The 21274-nt window shown below is 33.8% G+C and overlaps 2 protein-coding genes across 5 annotated transcripts; one reads left to right on the plus strand and one right to left on the minus strand.

Annotated features, from left to right (window-relative positions):
* Positions 1 to 27: 27 nt before the first annotated feature.
* LOC108771820 (WD repeat-containing protein 91) lies at positions 28 to 3510 on the plus strand. Its single transcript, XM_018537188.1, has 8 exons — positions 28 to 350; positions 642 to 906; positions 980 to 1095; positions 1406 to 1593; positions 1663 to 1978; positions 2070 to 2191; positions 2277 to 2931; positions 3057 to 3510. Exons 1-8 carry the CDS (start codon positions 231 to 233, stop codon positions 3204 to 3206), a joined length of 1932 nt encoding a protein of 643 aa, XP_018392690.1. The 5' UTR covers positions 28 to 230; the 3' UTR covers positions 3207 to 3510.
* Positions 252 to 8690, minus strand: Spt3 (Transcription initiation protein Spt3). 4 transcript variants are annotated; one of them, XM_018537192.1, is made up of 7 exons: positions 8620 to 8690; positions 8437 to 8527; positions 8245 to 8360; positions 7243 to 7491; positions 7087 to 7168; positions 6901 to 7029; positions 5241 to 5282 (listed from the first exon to the last, which is right to left on the minus strand). In XM_018537192.1, exons 2-6 carry the CDS (start codon positions 8471 to 8473, stop codon positions 6911 to 6913), a joined length of 603 nt encoding a protein of 200 aa, XP_018392694.1. In that variant the 5' UTR covers positions 8474 to 8527; positions 8620 to 8690; the 3' UTR covers positions 5241 to 5282; positions 6901 to 6910. The 4 variants fall into 4 exon arrangements, with proteins under 4 accessions (XP_018392692.1, XP_018392693.1, XP_018392691.1 ...); XM_018537190.1 differs by lacking the exons at positions 6901 to 7029; positions 7087 to 7168; positions 7243 to 7491; ... (1 more) ...; positions 8437 to 8527; positions 8620 to 8690 and adding exons at positions 252 to 320; positions 3787 to 3943; positions 4006 to 4193; positions 4273 to 4590; positions 6169 to 6305 and having other exon boundaries at positions 5052 to 5282; XM_018537191.1 differs by lacking the exons at positions 7087 to 7168; positions 7243 to 7491; positions 8245 to 8360; positions 8437 to 8527; positions 8620 to 8690 and adding exons at positions 1677 to 1751; positions 3787 to 3943; positions 4006 to 4193; positions 4273 to 4590 and having other exon boundaries at positions 5052 to 5282; positions 6901 to 6968.
* Positions 8691 to 21274: the final 12584 nt, after the last annotated feature.

Raw genomic sequence — 21274 nt, forward strand, 5'->3', positions numbered from 1 at the left:
CTCGAGAAGCTCGAGGAATATATTAGTCGATATAAACTCTTACATACCTTTCTATTGTAAGACTTTCTGTTGGCAATCCTACATCGAAACGAAGCGTTTCTTGTGCCGTGTGCATGGTGCGTCCAGTTCAGTGCAGTAGTTCAGTAGAGAACCAAGATGGCTGAAGGATGACAGTATACAGCTGTCAAGCTGTATCGACCAAATAACATTTCAAAGAAATTGGAGGGAAAATGTCTCATGTGCAATATGTGGACGAATTGGTAAAGGAGTATTTGCTCTTCAGGGGTTTTAGTCAGACCTTAAAGACTTTTGATAATGATCTGAAAGCAGAAAAGGAAAAGGGATTTAGGGTGAGAATGATTATTGCAAAATAACAAAGTATCCAACCAAATAAGAGTATGCCTTATTACATGAACAAGACAATTGAGTTCAGGATAGTTGCACAATTGTTTTTACGTCATTATTTTTATCTGCTTGCTTTATTCTACTGTTGTATATAATATTTATCATGCTCTTTATACAAAGTATTATAGTATATATGCACTGAAATATTTGTATTAGAACTATACATAGTATTAGTAAAAAATTGTAAATCTATATCAGGAAGATAATTTAATATCCAATAATGTTTGATTGAGCAGGTAGATAAAATAATCGATCAATTAATGCAACACATATATACCTATGATCTGACGTCGCTGAGAGAATTATGGGGACATTTTGATACTAGAATGTTTTGCCGATTAGAAAGTCATTTTACACCTGCGATAAGAAAGTTGGAGAATTCCGTATTAAAGATGTATTTGGTCAACGCAGCTGTGAATGGTAAACAAGACAAGATACAGGAATTTTTCACCAAAATGACACCAGAACTACAGGGCCATTCGGAATGGAAGGAATGGTTTGGTATGTTTCTCATTCATTATGAATTTATATCTCAGATTTAGAAGATCATCTTATATGCTTTGTAATATTGCAGCTTTTCCCTTTATCAAAAATCCCGAAGACAATCCAGTTTACTCGGTCCATTTTAGTAAACAGTGGCATGATACTATGTTGGTATCCTTACATAATTTTCTAGCAACAATCTTTCAAGTAAGTAAAAAAAGTATTTTTATTGCATTGCAAAACTAAAATCAATTTCTTTACATAAGTAGGTAGATCTGTTTTTTATTCCTGCACTTAACTGTGCTAGGACTTTCTTTCTCCTTTTTGCTAAATACCAAATATATATCTATTTTACTTTAAGTTTCAAAAGTGTACTAGTTTAGTTACAGAAAACACAGACCTCCTTTTGTGTTGTAACAAAATAAAATTAAAAAACATAAAGATTATGATACAAAATATAATACAAGAATATAAAATAAATACGAATGACGAGAAATTTAATATATTGTTATCTTAGTGTATGCCTCAGCCAACATTACTCACAATTGACGAAGACACAAATAAATTAAAACGTTTGCAAGAGGAAAATGAAACATTGAGGCAACGGTTGAGCGATTCTGTTAAAATAGAAAGCGTATGGGATGTAAATCCAGGTCCGGCACCTCAGCAACCCCCCCTCATGGATGATTTTTACATTATTGCTCAGTATGTTTGTTATTTCATGAAAAAAAGTTCTACAACATAAATATAATTAATGATATCTATAAATAATAGAGAGTCGCCATTACTGGAAAATCCAAAGACGCTGAGGAATCTCATAAGAAATATTGGCGGTGGGTCTAGTCCAATACTAAGTAGAAAGCCTGCAACAAACATAAAAAAAAATACGGAATCTGAGATGGTCTCAACTAAACGAACGAATACGAAAGGACGGGTGAATTCGATCAGTAAGTCCGAGGCGGTCGCTAAGAGGAGCATCAGCTGTGATTCAAGATTAAATAGTTCTAGGAAAAGAGACTCTTCTATAGACACTGCTATCGAAAGAAAAACTAAGGAAAAAATAGACTCCAGTTATATTCTTTTAAGTCAGGTTAAAGAACATTACTAATCTCGGGAAATTTTTACTGTTTCTACTATTTATTACATTAATCATCTTTATACAATATGCATGACGTTTATAGGAGGAATATACAGAGCACAAAACCTCTATAATTCAATGCAAAAGTAATGCGAGTGGATCGTATGTCGCAACGGGCGACGCCGATGGTGTTATTAAAGTATGGACACCGATTCCTTCACCAAAGTAAGAAATTTATTTATACATATGACTTTGTCTATCAATATAGCATTAATTAAAATACGTGATTCTTATTATCTATTTGTATCAGGACTGTTACTACGTTCTCTTCTTCTACGGCAAATTCTAACAAAGCTATCACCTCGTTGGATTGGATATCGAAAAATGAACGTTATTTTCTGCATGGCGACAATAATGGTTTAATTCAATTGCACGACACGCGAGACTGTAAAACGCTCTGGGATATCCAGCACGACAATTCGCGGATCGTCACTTTAATATGCAATCCGACGGAATCTACCTTCGTTTGCTCTGTGTCAGATGGAAATGAAGGAAAATTGTTGCTGTATGATATAAAAACGAAGAAGCTCGAAAGAACATTGCCGCTAGAACAGAACGTTACTGCTTTATGTTCCGCTTTTAATCATAATGGCCAATTACTTATCACGGGATTGTCCAACGGCAATATACTGATACATGATCTGAGGCGAAACGAGATAATAGACAATCTCAACTGCCACTCTAGCCCAATAATAGATATAGAGTTAATTAATGACTTTACGAATATATGTGCGCAAAGTGAGGACGGTAAACTATGCCAAAGAAGCTTGAATCACTTTGGAAAGATCTTGTGGGAGACCAAAATTAAAATCGAGAAAAATCCAGTTCATGGAAAATTATTTACTTTTGATCAGACTGGCAATTATATGTTACTCTGCACACAAACTGGAGGAAATATATATAAGGTATGTGCAAAATATTTTATACACACGTGCTTAATATCGATTGATTATATAATATTAAAAAATTTATTCTGGTGTATTATATTTTTTAAATATTATATACTCAACCGACCTTCCCGTTTCGTCAGATGCCACCAGGTGCGCAAGGAAAGATTTTAGAGCTAGGCGGACACAAAGGTACTCTATGCTGCGACTGGTCGACTGCCAATCAATCTGGAACTTGTATAACCGGAGGTGCAGAAGGGAAAGCACGAGTATCAACACTACTCTCACCATGATATAGAAACAAAATTAGCATTTGTGTAAATTCGTAAGACAAATAGGCAATTACTGATGATATTAATTGAAGATCTTGTAGATATTATTTTATTTACTATATTAAACTTTCAAGTGACTAGATAGAATATACGAGTTTGTGATGTGTGGAATAAGTACATCATATTGGATTTAAGATATTACATTACATCGCCAAAGCGTGGGTAAAGAAAAGATTCGAATATTTTACGAAAAGTACAATGTATCATCACTCTGGCAGTAATTACAATAATATAATAACAGTCTTTTATCTCTTTTAAAAAACAATCAGGGATTATAATATATCAAATGTAAAATGTACAGAGAATTGTAATTATTTTAAGGAGAATCATAAATATCTGTATAATTATTATTACATATATGATCATTTTACTCGTTTTTATAATATAATAAAAAAAAAAGCGATAAAAAAAACAATATGATCTCGTGTGTAAAGTTAGAATTTAGGAAAATAAAACACATGTACAAGAGATCAAGAAAATGTCAATAAATACGAGTCAATTTTAGCACTGCACATTTTAAGTTATGTCAAGCACTTCTTACCTTTTTCACATCTTTACATCTAACATGAAAGGAGTTTCAAGTGTGGTCTTCTCATAGACCATCTATTAAATGGACCTGTCATATCTAGTTGTGGAGACCAATACCTTCTCAGAGCTTCACTTATCTCCGAAGGAGTTAACGGTTTCGTTACAAAATTCTGTAGAGAACAAATAATACATTATGTTGTTCAATATTAGTTTGATTTTTTTACAACTATACCTTGCTATGATAACGCGGCTTGAATGTAAATGGATTAATATAATTGAGTCGTTGCCGATCTATGGCATCGCCGTGCATTTTACCCTGATCGTGCCGAACTAAGAATGCGAGATCAACAATTTGAGCAACTGTTTCATATGCAAGATAAGATAAAATTGTGTATGCTTGCTTCGATACGGTAACATCACCTATAATTAAATAAATACAGTATTTAAAATATAATAAAATGTAGGTTGTGATTCATTTTTATTCTAATTGAGATAGTACCATCCGCGCAAATCCAATCGCTGAATTTATGACGATTTTTGTTTGCAAAAGACACACGACGTGCCTTACTGAATTTCATGTAATGCATCTCATCCATGGACCTTGACGCTATGTCCGCACGAATGCATCTACGTCGTTTAACGTCGTCGACCGAGGATGAATTTTCCATAAGTTCACCTGTGTTGTCAATCTGTTCTAGAAAACTTTGAAACGGCACTTTTTTCTTGGTACCTTCCAGTTGTTCAGGATTCGTGACATTTTGTGGCACATCGTTCACTGTAATAAGTTTTTGAACCGAGGATCCTAATTCTTTAAGTTCTGAAAGATGAAAAATCTTATTTGAAGTAAGAAATAATGGCTGCGGTCCACTTGCTTCTTCCAAATACTTTCAATGCTACGCTCCAAACGCGTGTTTGGATTGGTCCATTACTGTTCCGAATGCTACAATTGCTACGTGAACGCTCCAGCCAACCCATCTCCCGAGGTAAGGCAGTTGGAGAAAATGATGACGTATTAATAACGTATCAGAGTTGCTGGGAGCGTTTCGAAGCATCAAATAAACCAGTCATATCAGTACTACAAATGCTCGGTAGTGTTTGAAGTACTAAGTGGATCGCAGTCAATAGCATATGCATACATCTGTTCTTATGGCTGAACTAATATGTATTTGTACTTAAAATGAAATAGATATATATTAGAAATTTGATAAAAATAAGATCAAAAGTTTTATCATAGTCCAGCGCAGACCTCATAACTAAAAAATTGTTCTGTTTACTTACCAAGATATTTTACAATCCGTTGAAGCTTAATCTTATCTTTACGCAATAAAAAGAGTAGATCTTCACCACTAATAATATTGCTCTTTTTCGAACTAGATCGTCTGTCTGCGATTTCACAAGCTCTTCTAACAATTGCTTTCATTTGTTGTAGCACAACATCCTCTATAATCTTTGCAGATTCAAACAATGGTTCGCTACTGTCACCAAATCCATGCATCATCTGCCGAATTTCTACACAAATTATTTAAACTTCGTTTAACATTTATTTTGTATACAGTATATGATTAATTTTACTTAATAATTTAGTATTTAATATGCAATTATTGTGTCAACATAAAAGTAACATCCAAAAAAAATTTCATATCCATAAAATTTTTCAGAATTTGTCATATTTTTTAATTTATGAAAATTTCTGGAAAATATTTTAAATGTTTTCAAATTTTTGGAAATTATAGAACGTAGTATCTTAAAAATCTTGGAATTACAGAATTCATATTTACGAAAAATTCCTGAAAAGCTAAACACTCTCAGCAGACTGCTTTTAAAAGAGTTTTTAACTGCTTTAAAATCTAATTTATATAAAGATTTGAAAAATTTTAAAAACTTATTAAATAATACAAAAATTTTTTTTAAATATTCTAAAAAAAAATTTACCAAGGTATGCAAATATTAGATATATTAATAACAATGCAATATATCAAATTAGATGTATTATATTTAACAAAATATCTTTTAAAACTATAATATACAAAAAAATAAGCTTTGAATTATTAATGGCTTTGGTATACTTAAATAATTCGATGTAAATTTATGTTATGTTCAATCGTGTAAACTGCACGCTGAATTTAATTTTCAATTTTAAAACGCAATCCTAATAGAAGTATCACAAATTAAATTAACAAGCACTTTAATAATACTGAAATTCATAGGTTATATTTATTTAGTATCAAATTGTCAACGTTATATTTATATTTGGTATCAATTTACTATTTATGCTAATGAATTTCAGAAATGACAGTTATAGAATATTATAAATAAACATTTTTATCTGTACATTTCCATGTGTATACACACATAGATCGAATACATAACCTCATAAATTACAATGAGCGCTTACCCTGAGTGTAATTCAGTGATTCAGTGTCTGATGGTTTAAAAAATGACGCTTCTGCCATTTTTGGTTATTTGTATCACTACTTTATCAAATGACAATATAATGTAAAATGTTAGAATCTAGGGAACAAACACTATAGACTTTCATCCATACAATAAATATTTATATTAAAATACTGACAGTGCTGCCACTCATTGCTATGGAATGCAATCAACAGAAGAGGTGTGGAATAGATATATATACAGGGTGTCATTAATCGAGCGAATCACCTATCATGAGCAGGTAGAGTAGACCGAACTGAGTCGAAAAGTCCTGTACCATTTTGAGATTGCAGCAATAGTTAACGAGATATTAATTTTTAAAGATTGGCGAATACGCGCGTCCGTTCGGAAAAAATTATATGAAGAAAGAATTTCATCAGAATTATGTTAATAGCAATATGCAATAGATGAAAAATTAAATATAATATAATATACTTATATAAATATAATATATTATAGATAAAATTAGACTTTATGGCTGGCATGGTATGCGTATGTAGGTCAAATATAAAAAATAAAAACATAAAAGGAATTCAGTTCAAATATTTGAGACTTTTACTTGCTCCAAATTACTGATTTTTATCCTTAATAGCAATATATAAAAATTATATTCACTTATGTAGATCTTATATACACAAAATGTATAATTATCTAAATAGCTAAAATATACTATATTAGTCAAAAAGTTAATTACTTGTAGTTTATTATTCAATCTGTTTTGCCACTATATGTTCTGGTACAACTTTAGCAACTTTACGGAATTCCTTACTTAAAGATTTTGGACATTGCATCTGTGTCCAACTGATTGGTACCATAGCTATACCTATAAGATAACAAGTTAAAATAAGCCAACAAAGGCAATATATACCGATTTTTTTACCTTCGTCGCTATGAGCTATAACTACTCCTAACTCATTTTCTGCAGTGCTCAATTGATAAGTATGTATTTCTGTCATTGGCATCTATCAAGAGGTATAAGAAAAATTATACACATAATTCTTGAAACGTTTAGTTTCAGAGTGAAACCAAAGGATACAACTCTCGCGAGAATAATATCTCCAGGTCGATAGCACTTGTACATTTCTAGTTTGTCTTTGTCAATTGCTCGAACATCCTCCTTCCTCAGTATTCCTCTGTACGGTCTTGTTAAGACTATGTCACCCACGCACTTAATGCTGCATTTACAAAATCTTTGATTTACTACAGTGACTATGGCCGTCACTATGTCTCCTGGTGCAGGAACAATGCTTTGCTCTGTTATACCATGTACCTCCACTGTACGAATCTATAACAATTGTGGACCTGATTTTTCATTATCTAGTTAAGTTATGGTTTAGACTTAACCATTTAACTTGATAATAATATAAAAATTGTGTTTTTCTAGCTACTTTAATTAATCATTAAACTGATAGTTTCGTAGCAGTGATATTAAAAGTTATTAATTATAAAACCATCAGTTCAATGATTAATCATAGTTAAAAAAATTATGTTATCTGGTTAAGTCTAATCATAAATTAAGAAAGAGATTTTTTTCAGAAAATAAAACATTAGAGCATTAAAAAAAATTCTATTTTAGTATATTAACTCTCAAAAGATAACATGTGTTTATATTAAACCTATTCCATTATATTCTTTTGGATTTGACAGTGGATCTGGTCTCACTCCCCAATTATATTCTTTAACCAATATTTATAAACAGTTCTATTAGAGATTGTTTTAAAAAGTTATTAACCAATCAAAAAGCTGCATTAGTGTTATAAAACTGATTACTTAAGTCTGAAAATAAAAATAGACTATGAATACTACCAATAATATTATATCTGTAAATTTGAATTATCGCTATTAAAATAAACTTAGTACTAATTTTTTTTTTATACAAAGTGTGTCATTTTGGTTTAAAACTAACTAATGTCTTTTAGTCAACTAAAAAACATTAATTATTTAAATTAAAACCAATCTCAGACTCAACATCGGTGTAACTATAACATTTTAACGTCAGCTCTAAAGAGTTAAATATAAACACAGAAGGTTTTTATACTTTGTCATTTGTCACTAATTTTACGATGCCAGCGAGTTTCGAATAGATGTAACCCTGCTGCTCGTATGTCCCTGCACCAGCTACATTACTCTTATCGGCTACACATAACCTTTGACCTTGAAAAAAACATTGGAAAATTAGTTTAATATTTGTGAATCAAATCAACATCGCTAAAAATGGATAAATAATTACCGGGCACGCAGATGATAGGTTCTTCATTTTCGGTCATTATTTTTATGTTCCTTGATATATCCTTGGTATATATCGCTAATTTATAATTTATCTATAAAAAAAAAACATTAATTTCTTGTGTATAATTATCGTATCAACAATATACAAAAATTTTAAAACTCGAGAAAATGTATATACTCTTACTGATAAAAATTTCGAAATTGTTTTCGAATTATTACATTTAGTTTGGTCTGACAAGTTTCATGAGGTTACGTTCACCACATGTGATATTTGTGATGTGAAGTTCGTTCTTTATTTCTGCATTGGGCGCATTCAGTAGAAAAGAGCGCTACGAGAGCGCTCGCTGTTATTGGTGTATTCTTCTAGATCATCCAATCAGAAATTTAAATCTGGAAGAATATACCAATAACAGCGAGCGCTCTCGTAGCGCTCTTTTCTGCTGAATGCGCCCATTGTTTGAACTGGTGCAAAAGTTCAGTCAAAAAAGAACAGACCATCGCATCACGTGACACGAAACTTTTGAATTTTGATATATTTCGAGAGTTGATATCAGGTACTCTTGTATATTTCCACCATGGAAATTTGGTGATCCTGCTAAAAAAATCTGTCAGAGCTGCGCGCTCAACTTAAGAGAGAAAAAGGACAGAACTTATGTCTATCTCTCTTCCGCCTGTTACTTTTCTCGAAGTAAATTCTTTCGAATACGTTTTAATTGATCCATTTTTTACGCGGTATAAAACTTCGTGCCCTTGTGCGAAATTTGACATTGGTCGAATCCGTAATACAAGATGACTATCTTCGATTAAATAAAAAGCAAATTGAAGGCCTCCCACAGGCCAATGCACGGTAATATCGTAATATGTAAAAGCTAGAAACAAGTAACAAATTCACTGCGCATTTCCATCCTTGGAATGTCTATCAGAGGCTGTTGGATGTTCACCAGTTTGAGGAATTTTCACGGTTTGGCCGTTTTCCAATCAGTAGTACAAGCACGTCGAGATGTTCGTTCCAAGCTGTTAGTTTATCATATTCGAATTCCGTCTTTGAACCGCCATTTCACTGCGAGACCGACACCTCTCGGTTGGAGAAATATACGGCTTACCAAAACAGGCTTTATAACTTACTGTTTACTGCGCGTCGCCCGCATCGAACAGGTATTGATGGCAAATAATCATAAAAATATTTTAAAATCGAAACCCAGTTTATTTCATTGTTGAAAATGTTTATATATATGTTGAATCAAGTTTAGCGAATTCTCGCATAAAAGGGGATTTCATTTATCATTTTTTTATTTTCCTAAAAAAACAACCCAGGCAGAGAACAAGTTATATAGTTAATCTATATATTGGTTATAGAAATAAACATTAGTCGTGAAACGTGCTGCGGTTACGTATCACTGATTGATTACATTCAAACCGCTCGTAAATTTTTCTTCGCGATTTTGTGATTATTATTTTCTAATAAAAATGGTGCGTGAAAAGTGATAACTAGAAAGAATTACAGGGCCTCTTTCACCCCAACTTCTGATTAAATTAATCGATGATTAACGCACAGAAGTGCCAATAGCAGTTTAATGTCTTGCAATGCCGTCTCTCTTCCTCTTTCGAGATAAACTGTGTTTAGTTCTTACATTGGCAATTGTGATGATTGAGTTAATCATCTATTAGCGTTAATAAAGAGTTGGTGAAAGAGGCCTTTAGAAGCGTATTATAAAATGTAGTAAAAACAATAAAATTATACATCAATTTATAGATATATCAATGATTGGTGTGAATCGAAGTATTTGGAGTCAATCGAGATATCATTTCTACGCCTTTCTTGATGAAGTACATCAAAAGTGCAATGGACGCAGACAACGGACGGTATGTTTATCTTATTCCATAATTATTAATTGTATTATTGTGTTATTAAGTGTCCATTTTTATAACCAATATATAGATTAACTTTAATATTAATTTAACTTTTTTTTATATTTTCTAATTATTAATACTAACAAAAAAGTAAGATAAATCTAGATTAAAGTTAATTTACATTAGTAAAATGGACATTAGTTGTACTTTCTTAACACTCGTTTCTACCAAAGTAGATTACCTTTAATCTTGGTTCAACTTATTCTTCATCCTTTTTTAAATCTTAGAAATAAAAAAAGATGGAGAGTTAGTTGAACCAGGATTAAAATTAAACTACGTTGATAGAAACGAGTATTAAGTCTGGTTTACAATAAGTTGCAAACCGTCGCTGGAAAACAGCCAATCAGAAGCACGACTAATTGCTATTGACGCTTCTGATTGGCTGTCGTAAAGAATTACTGGTAACGGCGTGTTTGCAACATTAAAAATTTCTTTGATAATTCTTTAATAACAAAAACTCCCGTACAATTCAAAATTAACTTGGAAAGAAAAAGGGCACTAGGAGTTAAGCGCAGATAACTTTACGCAAACGCTGATTTTTATCAAGCAAAACTTATTTATTACAAAAATTATTCTTACATGTTTTGGCTCATTTTTGAGCCTTCTTCAGAGACAATGAAAAATTGCATAAATAAAATATAATTTAAAATTGACAACAAAAATTAAAAATTTCACCGGGAATCAGTTGACATCAACAGCTATTACCGATTAGCTGGACATTATAATGAGATCACCTCATTGGATCTGTAATTCTCTCAAATAGGCTATCTATGCTACTTATCTCATTTACTCTTTTTTCACATCGGATGCAACAGAAAAATCAAGTCAATTATGATATTAACAAAATTTATATCTCGTAAATAGTTGAGCTTTTGATCTATATATTTACTAAGGCTTTTTTACTCAGTATGTGCAGTGTATTATTTACAATATGCTGAATGATTTTTAATACTCTGTATTCATATTACTTATTAGCTTGAGGAAAAATTCTCTGTACGCTAACGCCATCTCGATAAGTATTATGACTAAAATAAGGAATAATAGAACGAGCTAAATGAATGAAATTATAATTATATACTGATATTATATAATTATATAATTATATACTGATCTGTAAAATGTTAGAATATTTGTAATTTACAGAATCAATAGCAAATCATAATTTTAAGAATTATAATTTTATTTATTATTATATAATGTCATTATTTTTACGTACATACATACATTTTAATATTTCTTATATTTTTTATATACAATGTATGTATACATATACTTGAGTTATTCAAATGTTTTTGTACTATATGTACGGCGTACAGCATATCTATATTATAAATATTATAGAATTTTATTGAAAAATTTGAATTGTAGATCGTTAATTAAAACAGTCTCAAACAAATAGTGCTCAGCTCTCATAACGAGAAACATTTAAAAGTTATGATGTCGACTTTTCGCTGGTCGTTGTACAATATCGAGGACTGTTCTCGGTTTTATCGGCGGCTCTATGAGTTAATCACCGATAAATGATTAATGTGCGTTCCTTAGGAAATTAAAGCCCCTCGTCGTAAAGTTGTGCGCGGGAACACATATCGGCGTGGTTTAATAATAAATTTCAACTTAATCAATACGTGGGAAGAAAGGAAGAGAGAGAGAGAGAGAGAATTGTGTTGGTGCATCTTGCGAGTCTCATTTCGTTATATTAGAGAAGGGCCGTTAATATCTGAGAAATCTGGTCTTTAGGCGAACAAGATACATACCGAGTGTTCGGATATTTTTTTGTTATTTCAATTTTTATTTAAGTAACTTCAATTTTAATTTCACGTTTTGTCACGAAGATATCTAAAATTAAAAATCGCCCTGGAAAGAGAAATCAATTTTAAAATTGGTCAATGATTTGTGATTTAAGGAACATTCGAATTCTGGAACACTTTGTATACACGACGAACGACTGGTAATAACGTTATCGATATTGTTAATCGAAAAAGAGTGGCTTACGTTTAACAGATTATTTTCGGACATAAATTAATATCGTTCGGGCTGCAATATCTCGCTGAAATTGCTTTGTAATGATTAATACAGTCATTTTGTTTGTGATATTTATCAAGTTAGCGCGACAAATCGTTCAAAATGTGTCGTTTATATTAATAACTCGTTGCGCGCTTTCTAGGTCAAATCTTGATATAATTAAAATTAATAAAATGTATTTATAATAAATATCAAGATGTAACTACACGTGCGTCGTTTATAGTCCTTTCGAATTAAAAGACGAAAAATTGAGTCTCTCTGCGTTATAAATTTGACGTAAAAATGTGAAGATGATTTTTCGTAATTCACTCTCTCTGTCTTAACGTTTAATGATGAAGCGATTGCTGTGACGTTTCGCTTTATGAAATTGTCGTAAATATTTGACGTGCGAATTTTGCATAACTAATTCGGCGGCGATTCCGATGATTGATGAAGTATCGCCGAAGAATGCTCTAATCGGCAATCGGCTTCCACTAAGCCTCATTATGAGCGGACCCGGAGTCAGCTGGATCGCTCGCTGGACCTTATCTCCGATCTAGGGGAGGCTAGTCTTGTTAGCAAGCTGAACTATAGACTATTACATTTATCTAACCTGATCCACCGAAGTCGGAACACCGTCGTGTCGTGGGTTTCTCGGTAAGGCAGTGATGGATACTTCACGGTTAACGTCCTGACACCACGTCGCACGGTGAACTGAAAGCCGCGCTCTCTTCGCGCCGCACCGCCGCACGGGGAGAGAAACGTGCCTCGCAAACCTAATTTCAGTCCCGGCCCTCTTCCTTCACGATCGTCAGGACACGACCCGGGGTCTCGAATTTTTCGGGCTAGCTCTTCGTATCTTATCAAGTATCGTGTTTTACCGCGCGTCTGGACCTTCTAAAATACAGCTAAAACAAAGTTTCTTCGTATTAAGAATGTTTGAGTTGGACCTTTTTGCAAAAATGACAAACTAGAATGGCGCACAAGTTGCGAACAAACAGATGAGGATGCAGCACCTATAATAACGAAAAAGAAATAAAGATCGTTGCGTAATTTATGAGGTGAAGGTCTTGAGAAAGTGGTTGGCCCACACAAAAGTCGACACTTGTATTATAAATCACAGACGGTCATATTTCATTTCGCACGGAGGTTTGTGTTGCTTTTGGCAAAATGATAATAACGACGTCGCGAGTTCACTCAGCTTTCGCGATTATTATACAACTGAACCATTGAACAGCAATCTTTGTTATTTTTTTAATAATATTTCTAAGGTGGAGGGCAGGGGGGAGTTGTGTTGCTTCATCAATTTTGAAATCGCTATTAGATCACGAGGAGTCGCCGGGCGAGCTGACGTTATGCGACGTCAAGTCAGAACGGCGCTGCCGCCTCGAGAGATAAACTCAGAATTATGATGGTGCCCGTTTAAGACAATTAAGGTGGAACCGGTTAGTAACACGTGTTACAACGAAAGTCCTCCCCGTGAGGCTCTGGCGTCGAGCTCATAACCTGGCGTCATGTCTTCTAACTAGGGGCCGCTTAAGCCACCCTTAAACCGCGGTGGAAGTACTGACCACATGGACCATTTGTTAATGTGAACAATCGCACGACAGTTCCTACGCCGACTGGTTTTAAGTCGACTGGCCAAGTGTTGTCCCGGGCCTGACGAGGCCCGCGGCAGCGTCGGGCCCGACAATACTTGCCCCGTCGCCATCCTCCGCGAGATGAAGAGATAGCCAGCCGGCGACTATACGCCGGGGTTCGACGATGTCATTTGTTACGGCTGTATCAGATGCGCGACACGTACGCTCGCGCGCAGGACGGCAGGGCCCCGAAATCGCGGTCGCCATGACGCGGTGACATGTGCCGAAGAGGACACTGCGGGACCCGCCGAGGTCTCGAGTTTAAGCTTGTTGGGACCCGTCACAGGGGCCCACGGGGAAATGAACCGGACCGTCCACGACTGGTCGGGCCCGTTTTCCCGCGTACGAATATGTGAAGGAGCAGGAAGAGCTGCGGGGAGATGGAATTTAGATTATGAAGAGTCCACTCTGCGATGGTGATCACGTTTCCGACGAATTTGGGAGGATAAAAGGGATCGTAGGAACAGGAATCGGGCCGTTTGTGATTTTTATAGAGTAAATACGAGTAGATACGAGAATAGACTGCTTAAGACCAGTTGAGCCTTATTGTTGGATTCTCGAGAGAGTCTACATTTATTTGATACTTCTTTCTTTTTATTTCTACGTTGAGAAAAATGTTCTGCTTGAAAATGGATGAACCAGATGATTCTGATTAGACATCAATTAGAATTTCAGTTGTTTCATCTAGAATTTTAATAGATTCAACCTCAGAAAATTCTGATCCGTCCCCATCCATTTTCAGTCAGAATTCTAATTAATTTAATCAGATATTTTTCTCTTATTTATCTTATTATATAAATGTTAATAACCCAGACAACATAATGTTTATTGGGATATAAGACGTCTTATAAGCATCTTCGTGAAAACGTTTAAAAGATATCTTTTATTTCAATTTTTTTTCAGACTGTGTGTTGTCTCAGAAATTATCGGAATAATCTTTTCCCCTCACATGTTTGAAGTTCTATTGTATAATAAATTTAAAAAATCACTAATCTCGAGATATGATGCGAAATAAAGAGTTCATCGAAAGTCATTTTTTAAATAGAAACAGATAAATTGATCAGACAATCGTAACAGGGTTACATCTATGGATATCAATTACCATGTCAATTGAATCGAATGGTAAGGCGTATCGTAGCATACGGGAGCGAAGCGCCGATATTCAGTGAAAGTCAAAACAGTGCTACTATAGTAGCAAGGGGCAGGATGATCAGGATGATTCGAGAGATTTTGGTGTGGCGTTGCGGAATTTGTCGTGTCACAGGATGATAATCGCAGATACCGCGGAAAGTTTTATTCGTCTGACGTTATTAATAGGCAGCACGTGATGTGCTTATTCTTCTCAAACCGGCAGATGTAAGCTGGATAAAAGGAACGACCGGGGAATACGATTCTAACTTGTATTACAAACGTATACCTTTTACGGGTACATATGTAATATACGAAGTTTACTTCAAAAAGAAATATATTATATGAAAAGAAAGAGAGAGAGAGAGAGAGAGAGAGAGTGAGAGAGAGTTTATATCAATAGTTTACATCATGTAATATTGTATTAGAAAGAGCTTTTTATTAATCTGATTTTCAATAAAAATAATTGGAATAACAAGCAAAAAAAAAGTTTTTACAATTTTGTAATTAGATTTGCAATAATACATATATTGTCGACTGCTTTAATTATCATTGTTTCTTTTTTTTATCTTGAGAATGAGTCTTTTGCTCCATTTTGACGAATTGTTATATCCGGCTGACGAATGTCTTAATTCACGAATACATCTTATTGCCCATGGCAATGGAATAAGCAAGACGAATTGCTGCCGATTTGCATTTAAGCGGTAGATAAAGCATACCCGGGAGCAAATTAATTTCCCGTTTTATTCTTTTTACGGGCGCGATTGCATCGAGCAAGATAGCTAAGCTTTCGAGAACACATGTATGTCTATCTATCCCTAATTTTAGTTAAGTTAATTCCTGTTCTCTCTTGCAAATTATCGAATTGTTCGATTGGTAATTATGTTTAAATTTAGTTTATCAAGATACGTTTATTTATTGTTTATTAATCTTTTTTTTTTTAAAACGAGAATGTTAAAGAAAAACAAATCAACCGAAGATATTTCTTTCAAGAGATTAATAATTTTAAAATTAAAAAAAAAGTTTCTGATCTTTATTTATTGTTCTATATTCACGTCATTGAATACTAAAACACTTCCGTTATAGTATTGCATTCGATGATATGACTGAGAATAGAAAAGTGGTAAATTAGTAAAAATTCGACGTTTTTCTCTAGTTCAATCTTGTTGTGGATGCTCCATGAATGTATTATAATATATTTGTGAAGTACATAGGAATTGATATCAACAACGTCAATTAAGCACCGTTTGTGAAAACGCATGTAAAAACGGTGATAGAAATCAAAAATGTTCTTATCGTTGCAAACCGGATGCGGGTAATCTCCAACTCTGTAATGATGATGTGGATATACACATATGTATAACAAGGATGCACATCAGACATAGATATTTTCTCGTAACATCCGTTTGGCAGAATACAGGATAACGTTTAATCAAAGGCATGGTTATTCGCGTTTATCGAAGAGATTCACTTGATTTTACGGAAAACTAATGAGCTGAAACGATGTGTAATTACGTAATGATTGGAACGAGAAGTCGCAAATTAATTCAAGAGTGATTTTTTGCAAGTAACGGTGATAAGTAATTAGAATTACGGTGGATTTTATTAATAGATGTGAGAGTCGTTCGTAAGAATTTGATATTTTTTGGTTTAGTTTTTAATTGTTACAAAATAATAATACATAAATATCCCTTATTGCGGTTTATAACGTTTTATAATGTTAATAATATGCATTATACAATATGTATGTATATACATATATATACATATATAATAAAGCCTAAGCAGTGCTCGCAAATATTCAAGAGAGACTAGTAAACATTTATTTAATTTCATAGTAATATTTTATTTTCTTTTTTAGTTCTCTGTTATTTATAAATTAACTTTTACATGGTTGATATCTATTTTTAAAATTTTACAATTTTCTTTTTGATAAAATTTATTATAATTTATTTTTAGACAATATAACTTTCGTCCTGTAAAAATTAATTATTTAATAATCATTATTCAATAATAATGATTAAAACATCTAAGATATTTTATTTAAATCGATTCTCAGTTAAATAATATAAATGACGTGTGATATTAAACTTTACTTATTCGTGAACTGATTTTTATTATAAGAATCTATAGAAACTGTATATTTTTCAAGAAATTTGCCCATGTTCAGCTTTGTCTTTTTACGTCTTTTTTGATGGGACAGTAACGCTAGTAACGCTAGTAATTGAGACATACATTATTCATTGATCAAGACACCGAAAAAGAGATGGAATCAGATAGGCGTAGTCGAAAACATGCTGTTTGACGACGTTTGTGTGAGAAAACTGCTCGTTCGAATGGCCATTCGAACGACTTGGATAGATTCACACCTGCGAGCGTGGGTGTCGTTCCTATCTCCGGGAGGGATTGCTTACAATGTGACATTAAGTCCGATCATTTCATCGATTACAAGAATTTTTATAACGTCAAGGAAAAAGAAAGAGCGGAGATTCTCGATCAAAATTATTTTGTTAAAATTTTTATAGTTTTTTTAAAGATCAATTTACTTTTCGATTTTCCGTTTGAGATTATAAGTGTAAAAGAATAACGCAAAAATATATCGGTGGAGAACTTCACCTGTTCCGATGACGGAAAAGATATGTTGAATTAATCGTAGCAATTGTAATTTCGTGAATGTAATCACGAGTTATTGTCCATAACGAAGCCCCCACTTCGACACATTGATATTTCACCAGTCGCGTTCCACCCCCGTCAATCCCTTCTACTTTCGTCCTGCCTCGGTGTAATTATATTTGACTTGTATGATTATAGCACGTGTACACATTATTATTTCGGCCTGAATTATTCATGCCGTTCGGTTATGCGAGAGGAGAGTTCGCGCATCGCGGTCAAAATTGAAGTCCGGATCGTATATCGCGCGATCTATCAAGATGAGCATTAATCCCCGTCAATACCGTTGTTTATTATTATTATTAGCGCTCTTCCTCCAACTTTCCCCTGCCCTCCAAACGTCATCTGATTTATTTTTTCCTTCTGCTCCTTTTCTCTTGGCGCGTCGTTCGCGGGAGACGATGCGGCGCGTCCCGTTCCAGGTATATAAAGAGGCTCGTCGATCTCGATCTCGTTGAGGACACGCCTCGATCCTCCACTCTCATTGTCTCGCATCGCGATACCTCTCTTTTCGACGATTCGACATTTTTTGCTGTCTTCATTCGAGCGTTATTTAAGCCCTTACTGTGAGAAAAAGTTATGAAAGATTGTAGAAAAGTGAAGCAATGCCATGCGATATTATGCAATTATTAAATATATTTTGTTCACATTAAAATGTATACTAGTGTATAGTATAAAATATATTTTTATTTTGTGAAGTTTTAGAACTTCACAATAATAAGTTTGATAGTTATTTATTTAGTTAATTTGCATGTTTGTTGCTGTAGTACGTTTCCAGTATGAACCCTTTTTTCTTTCCCTCCTGCTCTCTTTCTTTTCCCTTTAATTTGATGAGCAGACAGAGGTAAAGAAGGAGAGACGAGGCATGTTGTACATTCGAGTCGAGAGATCAATCACGCGACCATTTTGCCCTGTAATCATACGGTTTTGTAACGCCGAGAGAGGAGAGTTAGCGACGTTTAGGGTAGCGAACGGCGATTCTGACGGTAATTAACTTTAATTAAAGACGCTGCGGTTAAAGAATCCTTCAAAATTCATAATCAACGCCCTCTCATTTAACCCCGGGAGGCCGCCTGACCTGTGTATCTTTCGAAGTTCCCCCTTCTCGGTTCTCTTTCCTTCGCAACAGTGACGTACTTATCACTCGACTATTTTATATATTCATTTTGTATTTTTTTAGTGATTGTGGTGTAAAAGAAATTTCAGCCATGTCGAAGTTTGAATTACGTTAAACGGTTGGTGAAGTACATGTTTCAGTAACTATTTTACCGTAAAAATGATATCAATCTATAGATAACAAAATCTGGTTAGAGTTTTAAAAAAAAGGACATAAAGTTATATACTAATAATAACAACAAGAATCGCGCGATTTGTAACCAAAATGTATACATTTTTATACTTGTCTTTATACAGTGATAACTATTAACATTTTTCATTTGTCATAAGTATGCATAAATTTTTGTCTTTTTACGTATATTATACGAAATTTTTCTATAATAATACATTATTACGAGGACGCGCGGGGGAATGAGCTCTTGTGAAGATTAATTTTTGAAATGACGTGTCGAGGGCCCACGGGGCAGTTTTACATTCTTGATGTTCGTTCGTTTCATTCGTACGATATATTAGAGCCGTAGGACCGGCTCTACTCGAGAAACTATTTTGACATGTTGAATATACACACTCTTTCCCCAGAAGGCAGCAGAAAAACAGAATTCCTACAATGACGGGCCCCTCTAATTTCGATGGAGACTCCACTAAATATTTCGAACGCGCGCGCGTTATAATGATCTCCGTAATACGCCCGTCTAACTATATGGTCATGGAGAAGGTGGTGGAGGGAATAATCGCAGGTGGAAGTCTCGTGTTAAACGCAAGGTGCTCAGAGGTCCTATTATATAATTTTCTTGAACAGCCTCACTTTTAGAGAATACTATCATTTTTTTAGATTATGACAAATCTATACGGATGACATTAACGCGAATTCTGAACCAAAATTAAAATTGTTATTCTGAAATTTATGAAGATTTATATTTCTAAGTTGTGATTTATATGTTTTTAGTTTTGTAGCAAAAAAAATGGGAAACATCATATTCTAGATTGCGAAGCTTGAAACGATTCATTATCAGGGATCCTGAACTGCCTCATTTGTGTAGCTAATATGCATCACTATTATTCTTTAGACTCTGACAATTCTATCGGGCAGCGCGATTACGCGAATTTTAATCCGCACTTTAAATAATTACTTTGAAATTTATGAAGATTTATATTTGTAAGTGTATAATATATTTTTAGTTTTGTAGCAAGTGGACAGGAAGCATTTTAGATCGTGGGGCTTGAAACGCGTGTTTCATTATCGCATTTAAAAATCTGACTGCGCCAGTTAAACGCTTCAATCACGTACGAACGCGAATTATAGCGTGTCGTACTTCGTATTACATCGTATCTTTTCTTTTTCTCAACGGAGAACATGATCGTGCGCGATCTCGTTACGTACGTACACCTTCGACCTCGACGCTCACGATAAATAACGTTAATGTGAATTGAACAACGCGCAGTGCATTTTCTCGGCGCGTATGAAGACATAGACGTCCAGCGATATAACGAAGAGAACTGCGATACTCATGCAGATAGGTCCTACCGTGATGAATGGCCAGCGCACCTCCACTAGGACGCTATCAATGGCATCTTCAGCAGCTACCCTGCGACTAGTCTGATCGCAAGTCATTCTCGTCGCGTCATTCCGTTCGCGACGGTTAATGTAGGCGGAGACTTTCCGAACAAAATGTACTTTGAGATATCTTTGATTCGAAATAAAAAATACGAGAGAGAGATGGATCGCAAATTTTACTCTTTCGCGCGACTCGTTAAGCCGAGACAATTGCAAGTCACAAATCTGATGGAAAATATTAGTCACTACATAAAAATAATGTTACGCAAATTAATGTAATAGATTATGATAAAAGCCTACTTTGGATGATGTATGAATCGCATTAGAATTATGATGGAATTTTAATTTGTAATCTAATGTGTTGTCGTGTAATATATTGTAGAAGCATTTAAGAGATCAGAAAATATATAGATAAATAAAAAAGTATATTAAAATATATTAAGATATATGCGGCATTATGTGCATAAAATTATAATTAAGATTTCATTTTGAAATCTGATGTGAATTAATTTAAAAAAAGTTAGAGTTTGCTTAAAGTGATTTTTAATTTGATTATTACAGAAGTAGAAGTTTAATTATAATATTTAATAAACTTTTTTCATTCGTATATCCAAAAGAGTATCCTAAATAAAAAAATCCTTATATCTGAAAAACATCAATAAAACAATGGAAAAAACTTGGAGGACTAAGCGTTATTGTTACGCGCATAACAATGATTTAAAATTTATAGCATCTGAATACCGTAAATAGTGTACAAATTATATGATGTAAATAATTTTTAATCTAAGTAGTGATTGGATGAGTTAATAAATTCTTGC

This window comes from Cyphomyrmex costatus, unplaced genomic scaffold (assembly GCF_001594065.2).
Source record: "Cyphomyrmex costatus isolate MS0001 unplaced genomic scaffold, Ccosl1.0 scaffold166, whole genome shotgun sequence".
Classification (NCBI taxonomy): Eukaryota; Metazoa; Arthropoda; class Insecta; order Hymenoptera; family Formicidae; genus Cyphomyrmex; species Cyphomyrmex costatus.

Bases quoted from the DNA above. Each gene is read 5' to 3' on its own strand.
- LOC108771820 (XM_018537188.1), top strand. From the start codon at position 231: ATGTCTCATGTGCAATATGTGGACGAATTGGTAAAGGAGTATTTGCTC. The intron at 1,594-1,662 runs GTATGTTTGTTA...TATAAATAATAG, and splicing joins GATTTTTACATTATTGCTCA to AGAGTCGCCATTACTGGAAA. The intron at 1,979-2,069 runs GTTAAAGAACAT...TGACGTTTATAG, and splicing joins GTTATATTCTTTTAAGTCAG to GAGGAATATACAGAGCACAA.
- Spt3 (XM_018537190.1), bottom strand. From the start codon at position 6,226: ATGGCAGAAGCGTCATTTTTTAAACCATCAGACACTGAATCACTGAAT. The intron at 4,591-5,051 runs GTAAGTAAACAG...TTCATCTTTCAG, and splicing joins ACGGATTGTAAAATATCTTG to AACTTAAAGAATTAGGATCC. The intron at 4,194-4,272 runs GTACTATCTCAA...ATTTAATTATAG, and splicing joins CGATTGGATTTGCGCGGATG to GTGATGTTACCGTATCGAAG.